Raw genomic sequence first — 12,036 nt, forward strand, 5'->3', positions numbered from 1 at the left:
AAATATGATTGCGATTGAAAATGAATTGATTTAATACTAATATACAGGGTGAGTCTTCAATAAGCGCAAATATTTTCAGGGCTGGTAGATCTCGACAAAAGAAAGATATTTTCTCTTTACCGTTTTTCTCTTTACTGTAATAACCAAAAATTAAAAAAAAATGATTTTTTGCTCGAATTTTGAGAGCAACTGGATATTTTCTAGGTTTTCTTTCTTGTAAATTTAATTTACTATCTATGTTGCCATATTATCAAGAAATTATGTTTTTCAACCAAAAACTAAAAAAAAAAAATTGCAAAAAATCCAAATTTTCAATTTTTTTTCTGCGAAAACTCGATAATCGTGTTTCTGGGGTCGAAATATATTATCCCTAAAAATATTTGCTGTACTTATTTAAGACTCACCCCGTATAACTATTATAATAATACCGTATAATCGAAAATAAACGATGGCTATGAAATTAAGATCGCTGTCATTTTATATGTAAATTTATATGGGAAATGTCATCGATCGTCATTTCACAGACCACTGGACGCCGTTTTTTTCGATCATACGGTAATTTTTTGTCCATATTAACATAAGTTTGAATTTCCCGGTATATTAGAGAAAAATTAAAAATTTCATTCCCCATCCATAACATAATAAAAAAAAATTGGTCAAGTCGGACTCGCGCACGAAGGTTTGGTTTGGTTTGGTACCATTCATTATCTATACAACATTAGACACTATATTATTATAAACTTTTTTTCCGATTTAGCTGAAATTTTGAATGCGCGTATAAGTAATTTAAAAAAAAATGAAGAAACACATTACTAAAAATTGTATTAATCAATAATAAATATGTAGGAAGTAAAAATAAATATGTAAAAATATATAAAAATATGTAGAAATTAAAAAAAAAACGATTAAGAAAAGTCGCCTTGACTAGGATTCGAACCTGATTTACTACGGCTCCAAAGTCATAGCAGCGTAAAGTCCTAACGCTTTAACCACGCGGCCACCGAAGACTTGAAAGATTCTATGTAAAATTCTTACTTAAAAGATAATGTTTAGTGAAAGTACTTTTTTATTTATAAACATTTATTTAATTCTGTTTTTAGTATTTGTTCTTATAGCAGCAACATAGATACATTATCTGTGAAAATTTCAACTCTCTAGCTATAACGGTTCATAAGATAGACCTTTGTTACAAACGGACGGACGGACGGACAGACAGCGAAGTCTTAGTAATAGGGTTCCCGTTTTTACCCTTTGGCTACGGAACCCTAAAAAATGCGTCAAAGATGGCTATGGAATGACAATCGATGATAATTTTGACGAAATCAAGACCTAGCGTCATTATTTAGCCCGTACTCTTCTTTATTTGTTAATGACACGTACTGCCACTTACTGTCACTTACTTATATCGAGTAAAAACGATTTTAAAATAGTGGTAAAATATATATAGGTTTAAAATTCGAAAAAAAATTGGACATATATTTATGTGTCTGGAAACGTTCTATTCTTTTTTGATAATTTGTTCTACAACAAGTTTTATGTCAGTTTTTAGTAACTGCCGTCTAGAGATTGACCTCGCCAAAATTATCATCGATTGTCTTTCCCCAGCCGTTTTTGACGCCGTTTTTTTCGATTACACGGCATTTACCCAGTGTCACAGGGCCAGTGGGTTGTGGCCAAAGTTGCGTAGAACCACAGAGCATGCTGCAAGTTGATAAGGATTCGATTTTGACATTTTCTGTGATGTGGTGGCGTTCGCATCGTTGATTTACGCATAGCCATGTCCACTGCCTCGGGTGTATTTTTCTGTAACAAAATATTTTGTTTTAATTGACACGCACTTTTATATTTATAGCGTAACGCATTATTGTTTTATTTAGTTTTTGTTAGTATGTACTTGAAAACAATAATTCTATATTATATTAAGCATGAACACATTGTATTACATTATTACAAATAAATATAATATAGTCTATAAAATGTGTGTGTGAATAACTTTGAATTTTGACCGTTATTTTTTACCAACATGGAAAATTAAAAATCCAAATATAAAATCCCTCTATCAAAAAATTTACTTATATTCTTTAAATTGAGTGCCTGAACGAATCAGATAGGTAACTCTTTTTACTTTTGTGAAATAGAAAAGGAAAATAATAAAACAAGTGACAGTTCTTCCTATACTTGCAAAAATCAACACGAAATGTTATAATTGTCAAAAGTAAAATGTCATCAGCTTTTGACATTTTTAAATATCAGACCAATGCCGTCTCTAATAGAACAGCATCGGAGCGAGCTTTATGACGTCACGCTAGTGAGATATTACGGATTAATAAATATGTTATAGAATACATGGAAAACATAATTATTCCTCGTATTTTTGGTTTGTATTTTAAAAATGATATATTTTACATGAAATATATATATATATATATATATATATATATATATATATATATATATATATATATATATATATATATATATATTATATATATATATATATATATATATATATATATATATATATATATATATATATATATATATATATATATATATATATATATATATATATATATATATATATATATATATATATATATATATATATATATATATATATATATATATATATATATATATATATTATATATATATATATATATATATATATATATATATATACCTATTTATAGTAATAAATACTTTGGCAAATAAACTATGAACATACAAATGCTGAAAATGTTTTACAATATACAAATAATGAATAGGTACATAAGATAATGGGTAAAATGTAAAATATATTTTAAGTTTTGGGGTTTAAAAATCGATCTAATTTAACAAAAAAAAACATTCAATATCTACTAATAGCGATGTATTATTATTTGCATTCACAAACTTTATATGTATATTTTGACAAGAATTCTTGTCTTGAAAATCAATTTCTTGTCTTGTTTTGAAATTCAAGACAAGAAATTTTCAAAGTCTTGTCTTGCAGATTTCTTGAATTGCAAAGTCTTGTCTTGTCTTGCAAGACTCTTGAAATTTCTTGTCTTGAAAAATTTTACATTCTAACAAAAAGGTAATAATATTTCTATATTTTATTTCATAGAAAGCGTCGTATAGAAAATGTAATACGGAAAAATGAACAACAACGATGCTAATTTTAGCAAAAAAAAATCTTAACGGACCGCAAACGAACTACGTCAACTAGCCTGTTTGACAAAACAGGAACCATTACCAAATAAAAGCTGAATAAGAATAAGTAAGGTTAAGTTCGATTTATGGGTTATTATTTCGTATCTAAACTTCTGCGTTAACTAAAATAATACCAATTACCAATATACGGTTTGTTGCCTCGATTTTATTTCATTTCATTCTCAACTCTAAAACACTGGCTGTGATAGAAAAAAAATGAACACTGGTCAATATTAATGCCGGGTTTATACAACATTTGTATAAGTGGTAATCATAATCACAGTCTTAATCATCGTCATAATCACAACGCAATTTTAATGTGCGTTTATAGAACATTGTCATAATTATAATTTTTATATCAGTGAAGTTAGGTAACATAATTAAAGGCTAAGTTTAGGCGACCTAATTATCACTTAAAAAATGTATCATTTTTAACTTTCACGAAATCTTGAATTCCAGAAATCTTGCAAGACTCTTGAAATTTATTGCATTTAATCTATATATTCAGATAAATCTATTATATATATATATAATAAGACTTTAATCTTGTCTTTCAAGACAAGAAATTTTGAAAGTCTTGGTATGAATTTCTTGCAAGAGTTTTGGTCTTGCAAGACTTTTTCAAGACTCTTGTGCAACACTAAATACACCTATACACTACCTATATCATTGGAATTTAAATCTCCCTCTGGAAATTCAGGTAGTAGCTCTGTTGTAAAAAATGTCAAGTTGCCACATTTATTTATTTCCTGACATTCATTTTGATACTATAGTTTTGTATTACGAGATTTTGGTTTAAGTAAATTGTGTTGTGCTACTTTAAGCTTCAAAATTTTTACTAGAAGACCTTGCAGTTGAACATTGTTCTTTCTAGAACTTATTTTAGTGCAAAGTGTACAGGATAGTTTAATAGCCGTTGCAATGAACTCTTCGCAACCTTATTATAATTTGTGATGGGAAAAACCGTTTAATTTCAATAATCGAGTACTCGAGTATCAAGCGATTGCAATAACCGAGCGATCGCTCGAGCGAAATATCGCTCGTATTAAAAAATACGGTTTTTCGTAAGCCGCTTGTTGTAAGTACTCGTTAACGCCAAGCGCCAAGCAGTAAGTGGCTTGCGCAGGGTACAGATTCTTTCGGTGATGAATGGCAAGTAGCAGACGACGAGCGATTCGCTTGATCGCTTGATTTAGTTTATTTCAAAGCATTGTCGATGTAGGTCGTAAAATTTTGTCTCTCAGATACGCAACGAATAAATATATATATACAGCGTCGTATAAATTTGCTACCTGCAATGTATGTAGAAAATTCGCTCGGCTTTTTATCGAGTATGTCACATTAAAATCGGATTTCAATTTATTTCATTCTAGGATCGCTTGCTTTCGTCGCTTGGTACTTTGTCAGTTGCATCGCTCGTTCATAATCGAGCGATGTCGGTTATTTTAATAATCGAGTACTCGAGCGAAATTTCGCTCGAGTGATTCCATCACTAATTATAATATTTAAAAAACGGAAAAGCGGTAGTAATGACCTTTTATGTCCCTGGGCCCGAATTCTGTAACTTTGACATAAAAACGTTACGCTTTCAAAGCGGTGACCGAAAGTATGCGATTAGCGAAACGCCAAGCAGTCGATTTTGGTATTCTCGTTGCCGTGCGAATCGTTTTCTGGATACGCGTTGAGCACATATTGACACCATCGCAATTTCGCAGGTATCAAATAGTCAAATGTGAATAAAACAATGAAAAATGTCAATGTTACGTGAATTTCATAACCTATTGTTGAGTTATGTCAACCTATTTTTCTATGGATATGTCATTATTCTTATTATACAAGGGAAATGCTGAAAACGCTTCTCAGCATTTTCGATGTTTTGAACAATATTTATAGCTGCCAAGTCGTAAATTATCAATTACTTATTGAAGAATTTTTAGAAAAAGTAGTAATTTTCATTAAAGAGAAGGATAACGCACAAAATCACAATTTTTTCGATTTTCACCGACAGTTCGACAAGCAAAACGATCCTTTAAGGCAACCGAAAGCGCTTAGCGCAATCGGTAAAGATGCCAAGCGCGTCAGATGAGAATATCCAAATCGGTAGTTAAGTGCGCGCTCAGCGAAAATTATCGTCATATACGCTGAGCGTCTAAGGTACAGAATTCGGACCCCGTTTTGTTAAGGAGGTGAGTTTTGTTGATGTAAATAATAAACTGTTTATATATTTATAATTAATTTATTTTTGCTTCCTAAAATATTTTGATTAAAAGAAAATATGTAAAAGTTGCCTAACCAACTTAATCACGTAACTGTAAGTTTAATTGGTATGAACTATACTTATAAATAAAAACGGAGTACCTCTCTCGATAGTTTTTAAAAACGGAACTTCAATGCTCAGAATCTGACTTGTTACATGACATAAGATAAACAAATTATCTAGGTAGGTACGCAAAGTTCCATGTAAATCATAATAAGGCGGCTGTCTGTCTAGAGAATAGGCAGTGATTAGGTCTAAAATCATTATTTTATTAGTGAACCGTTTTTGTGTTCTATACTTTCAAACAAATGTCAGAATAATATTCTCAACTCCAAGGCATCTTCATTGTTTTTATTGTATGTGTTTTCTAACTAATGCAAATTAATTCTTTTGTAAAAACTAACAAACGACTTTGTAACCAGCTATATTATATCCCGATTTTTTAAAAATTGTTCAAGAGGCTTCTGTCTCCAGAAAATTCTTTAGCAAAGACACGCCATTCAAAGATAAAAGTTCACTTTATTACAATCCATTAACACTCCACAATCTTCCGCTTTTTTCAACGTTTTTTTTTCTACATAAAAGTTACGGCACATAAATTTTATTTGAGTATATTTTAACTTGGACATCTTCTTTTTCTGTCCTTTTTTTCTCTAAATTCTTTTAGATAGAAACAACTTAAAAACCTATATCATCTATAAATCATCTTAAGAAATAAACTGATAAAATACAAAAAATAGACCTACACTTTTTTATTATTAAAAGATTGTATTTCTTTAGAGAAATATTTATTTTCTAGATATGCAAAATGTTTTATACATAGAAAAAAGAAAGAAAAACCAAGGGTCGACACAAAAATAAAAAAATAATGTTAAATAAAAAATATTGACTTAAAATTAAAACAAAATAAAAATTCAATAATCGCGAGCGGAGGGGAATAAAATTGGATTTTAATTAAATCATAAGGATAATTAAATTTCAAAGTCCATTGTTGACAAAACTGATCCATGTTTGTAATTCATCATACCTGAAAAATGGATTTGTAATTTGAATATTACATTTTTTAAAAATTTGCTGTTAAAATTAAGACCTATGGTTTGCTACAATTTTTTGCATAATCATGTGTAGATTCTTTAATGTTTTCAATAATAATATTATTTATTTATTAAAAAAAAAATACTTACACCATTATACCAGGTATTTTTCAAAAGTGGCTCACCCCTGTAACTTTTTTACTTTTTTAAAATAAAAAAACGAAATTTGGTATGCTAGATGACATAAATCGCAATGATTGGCTGCAACTACAACTTTTGATTTTTAAGTTGTACCCAAGGCATTTTTTAATTTATTTGATAGAAAATGACGTTTTGAATAGAATAACATATCATATGTCAATTTTTCATATTCACATTCTCAATTAACAAAATAGCACTTTAAATTTCAATCTAGAGCGTCATGGCTGTGTTAAAACCATTAACTTTTAATTAAGACACTTTGGGAAAATATATTTGATCTAAAGTTTTTAGCGTCTTTTCCTGGTCGGTTAAAAGATACCCAAATCGTAATTTTAATCATATGTCTCATTAGTATATTTAAAAAAAGTATTGTATTTAGGATCAAACTGTTGTTGCATTTACGACATTTAAATTGACATTTAAAATGCTTTTTTAAGCGAAAATGTCGAAAGTTTATATATCATAATATTATGTCATTCTATTCAGAATGCCGATATCCAGTTAAAGTAAAAACCGACAATACATTTGAAAATTAAACGTTCAGTCAATTCCAGCGAAACAGGAAGTGAAATAAACTAATTGACTACGCCAATGAATTCCCATTTATGTTATACCGGGTGTGTCTCAAAAGTGGCTTACACCTATAACGTTTTTATTTTTTCAGATAAAAAAACGAGATTTGGTATGTTTGGTATTTGACATAAATTAAGATTGACTGACATATTCAATTGTTTTTGGTCACTTCCTGTTTCACCGGAAATTACTACAACTTTTGATTTTTAAATGGTACCCTCGCTTTTTTTTACTTTATTTCATAGAAAATGACCCTCTGAAAGCAATGATATATCATATGTCAACTTTTGACATTTTCTCATATGGTTTATTTGAAATTGTAACATGAGGTTCATAACGAAAATTTGACTCGAAATACCAAGTGTGTGGTACCAAATTATTCGTAAAAAATGCTTTTTCCAAATATGCTAATGAGCCACTCTTGTTCCATTTGAAAAAATTGAGATACGACTAAAAACATAACCATGAATTATTGATTGAAGCTTGATATTTAAAATACGATTTGTTTTTAAGCAAAAATGTCAAAACTTGTCATTCTATTCAGAGCGTCATATTCTATCGAATAAAGTAAAAATATACCGAAGGTGCTATTTAATAATAAAAAGTTGTAGTCATTTCCGGTGAAACAGGAAGTAACTAAAAACAACTGAATACGTCAATCAATCCTAATTTATGTCATATACTAATATACCAAATCTTGTTGTTTTATCTGAAAAAAATATAAAAAATTATAAGGTTATAGGGGCGAGTTGCTTTTGAGACGCACCCGGTATACTAACACATCATATCTCTTTTTTTTATCTGAAAATTAAGAAGAATATAGAGCGAGCCAAATTTGAAAAATATCCGGTAGAGTTTTATTTCAACTCTTTTCATGTAGCATTTTTTTCATATTTTCCCTTATTAAATATTATCAGGCAGATTCAGGTTCCTGGATGTAATTTTTACTGAATGTCTTATATCAGCTAACTAATTTAATGAAAGACAGATAACTGATATGGAAGTATCCAACGCGGTCTAGTTTGTTTGCAATGCTAAATGTGCAAATCGGACTTGATATAAATCTTATACAGATGCCATGTCTAATAAATACAAATTAATTCATCTAGTTATCTGGCGTTGAGATGCTGGTTAGTTATTCATTATTCAATCTCTGCAGCATATTTTGAGAAATGGAGATGATTGTTTGAAGTCTAAGGATATCTGCGATGAGCTGGACTTTGTAAAATCTGGACATTGTAGAAATAAATTAAACAATATCTAATAATAAGTTTATCATGAGAAATAGTTTATCCTAATTTGTCGTTATATGAGACCTATTTTGTTATATTTTCAAAAATAAACATGTTTAATAGAATAATTAATTATAGTATTTAGTAAGTGTTATTAATTTTGTTTAAAATACTGGGGGGCGCAAAACATCTATTATTTCTATTTCTTTAAATTCATGATAAAATTAATACGTATGTCTAAATTTAATTTATTAAGACTTTTCCGCTATACAGGGAGAGTCTTAAATAAGTGCAAGTATTTTCAGGGGCGGTATATTTTGACGCCAGGAACACAACTTTTTGGAACTGTTTATTTACCACAAATTTTCCTACGGTGTAATTTCTTAATCTGTGATGTTACCATGGTTACGACATTAAAACAGATACCAATACAGACTCTCATTTTTTTTAAATAATTTTTTTTTTAAATTTTCAGAGTTGAATAACTCGGTTATTTTGGACTTATTTGAAAAACGGTAAAGATAAAATGTTTCTTTTACTGAGATCTATCAGCCCTAAAAATATTTGCATCTCTTACTCACCTTGTATAATAAAAAAAATATTTTTTTTTGCTTATATAAGTTTACCAGGAATTAGGTACAATAAATTCATTTAATATATTGTAATTAAGATAAGAATGAAGCTCTGTGTAATATTTATTATATTTTTGGTACACTAGTTTCGATTGCAAAATAACCATTTTTATATGGTCAATGAGTTCACAAGAGAATTTCCATCAAAGGATACCTTTTTTAGCGACGCTGATTTCTAAAAGCTTATTTTGATCTTTATCAAATGTTACGAGTTAATGCGCTTAAGAGTTCTCTCAGACTTAGTTTAAGCTTGTTTTATATAGGACTGATCTTGTTCCACACATCAAACACGAAAGTAAAATAGATATACCTATGTATAATATAAAAAGCTCATGATGTAAGTACAGGGTGAGTTTTAAATAAGTGCAAATATTTTCAGGGTATATTTCGACCCCAGAAACACGTCTATGAGGTTTTTTCGCTAAAAAAGAAGTTGAGAATCGTGCATTTTCTTTTAAATTTCTCTGTATATTTTTCGAAAACTTTTTAGAACTGCCTGTTCACCGCAAATTTTCTCACGGTATAATTTCTTAATCTCTGATATTACCATAGTTACGACTTTACTCTATGGTTACGGCAATAAAAGGGTTGAAAATACAGAACAAATTCGGTGGCTCCCAAAATTAAAAAAAAAATCATTTTTTTTTAAATACCAAACTTAAATAACTCGGTTATTTTGGATTTATCTGAAAAATGGTAAAGGGAAAATATGTTTCTTTTATCGAAATCTACCAGCCCTGGAAATATTTGCACTTATTTAAGACTCACCCTGTATAAATATTTATTTTAAACCACAAACGTCCCAATTTGTTTAATCTTCAAACTTAAAAATACATCAAATCTAGCCCGCGATAAGTTTTTTTTATAATTTCTCTTTATGGTATGTCATTAAATTTGAAAATATTAGTCTCCTATAATTCATAAAATCAACAAATACCGTCATAATTTATAACTCCATCCTGCTTCCTATTACATAGTTTGCTAAACAATTTTCTATGATCATAATTATTTGTCTTTTGATTATGGTTTTTGGTTAATATTAAATAAATTTTATTAAAAAAATCTAGTGTAAAGCCACAGCCTTTTGAGTATCAGCTGGTCATCTTTGCTTCGAGTATTACCTGCTGCGCTTATTCTCGTACACTTGTTAGCAGTAGGAGCACCAGTCTCGATGGTTTTTAAACAAAGTTTTAAGGTATAGAATCCGAATTTTTTGCATAACTTTAGATAAGTGAGTACCTAAATATGTACGCAGATTTTTATGCAAATAATTTTGGATAGTCTGGGGTAATACTAAATATTATGTGGTTTTGATTCATAATAATTATGCATTATGATAAAAATAAAATGAAATAGAATTATGGACAGAAAGTAATACTTACTTATTAGATGTGTAGACGTGTTTGTATGTGAGTACGAGGGCCTGTAATGGCCTAGAAGATTGTTGCCAGTACAAATAAATGAAGAGAAACAGGCAAATTACAGTTGCGACCATCAATGCTCGTCTCACTTCTCCCTGCTTCATAATTTTGCAGCCCTGCAAAAAAAGAAAACTTTAAGTTAGAACAAAGATATTTTTAAACACTGGGGATTTTTAAACATTCTTAAACTATATGTGCCGTATGTATAATCTACATTATACAGGGTGGCCCATTAGTGCTAAGAATTGCAATATCGTCGTTGGTTAGTAAAAAAATGTAATGATAAAGTTGTAAGCTTTTTTAAATTGTGTATAATAAAATTTGTGCATAAAATTATGCATATAATATGGTAATAGCAAAACAATTTCCGATGCACGTGATTAACTTTTAGTGACAAGCGATGGCGACAGCGCTGCCAGATTGTGATGGATCTATGAGATGAATCTTAATTTAAAATTGACAAACAACATATTTATTATACCATTTTTAAAGAGTTTTAAGTTTTATATTTAATTTAATAACTAATATTTTAGTGATTAATTGATTTATTTGTTTTATAGCTTATTTTACTTTTTACATATTGGCAAAAGCCATTATGAAGATTATTATAAGCGTTATTATGGGTTCTTTATTTATTGATGTACATCTTATAACGCCATAAGTGGTAACAAGTAAGAGGGTGCTCTAATACATATACTAATAATCACAGAATTTAATACAGAATTTAATAAAAAGTAACTTTAAAAGTGGTATAATGTCAATAAAATTATCACCAATCCTAATTTTTATACAAAGGTAGTAGACCGAGCTTGGAAGACAGTGCGTGATTTTATTTAATTTTTATTACTTTTCTCCTTATTTTTTTAATTTTTATAAAAATTATGTCTCATTTACGTGAAAAAACGTTGAAAAAAAAACTGATTAGGTATTATGGAAATTCTTGTACAAGTAAGTAATGGTTATTTAAACTATTTATAGCACGCCGATGAATTGCTCGTATATAGAGAATTTCGTTGTTCCCCTTACCCTTTACGGATACCCCGTATTTACTGAACGGATCGACGCAGGGTCGGATTGGCCATATTATATAGATATTTATTCATTATTTATTCTTAATAATATTTGCGTTTGCATTGCATTATGGAATTTGTATTGCATTGGTTTACCTTGCATTAGGGTAGTTCCCTGATTTCTATACAGGGTGAGTCTTAAATAAGTGCAAATATGTTCAGGGCTGGTAAATCTCAATAAAAGAAACATAATATTTTCTCTTTACCGTTTTTTCAAATAAATCCAAAACAACCGAGTTATTTCCCTTTTAAAATTTCATTGAATTTTCTTTCTTGTAAATTTAATCTACTACCTATGTACCCATATTACAAACAAAGTATGTCTTTAAACTAAAAATTAAAAAAAATCCAAATTTTTTTTAAAAAATTCCAAATTTTCAAAAAAAAAATTTCGCGCAAAAAACCTCGTAATCGTGTTTCT

At 29.1% G+C, this 12,036-nt stretch overlaps 1 protein-coding gene across 4 annotated transcripts in view; it reads right to left on the bottom strand.

The window, feature by feature from the left end:
• The window catches only part of LOC115888961 (probable beta-hexosaminidase fdl), a 172,353-nt gene that overhangs the window by 51,072 nt on the left and 109,245 nt on the right, over window positions 1-12,036 (bottom strand). For all 4 annotated transcript variants that reach the window (XM_030908850.1, XM_030908853.1, XM_030908854.1 and 1 more), the window contains exons 2-3: window positions 10,507-10,661; window positions 1,646-1,803 (exon numbers count right to left, since the gene is read on the bottom strand). In XM_030908850.1, the coding sequence (XP_030764710.1) occupies window positions 1,646-1,803; window positions 10,507-10,661 (313 nt within the window). The remainder of the gene's footprint in view (window positions 1-1,645; window positions 1,804-10,506; window positions 10,662-12,036) is intronic.

This window comes from Sitophilus oryzae, unplaced genomic scaffold (genome assembly GCF_002938485.1).
Source record: "Sitophilus oryzae breed Bouriz unplaced genomic scaffold, Soryzae_2.0 scaffold_810_pilon_pilon, whole genome shotgun sequence".
NCBI lineage: Eukaryota > Metazoa > Arthropoda > Insecta > Coleoptera > Curculionidae > Sitophilus > Sitophilus oryzae.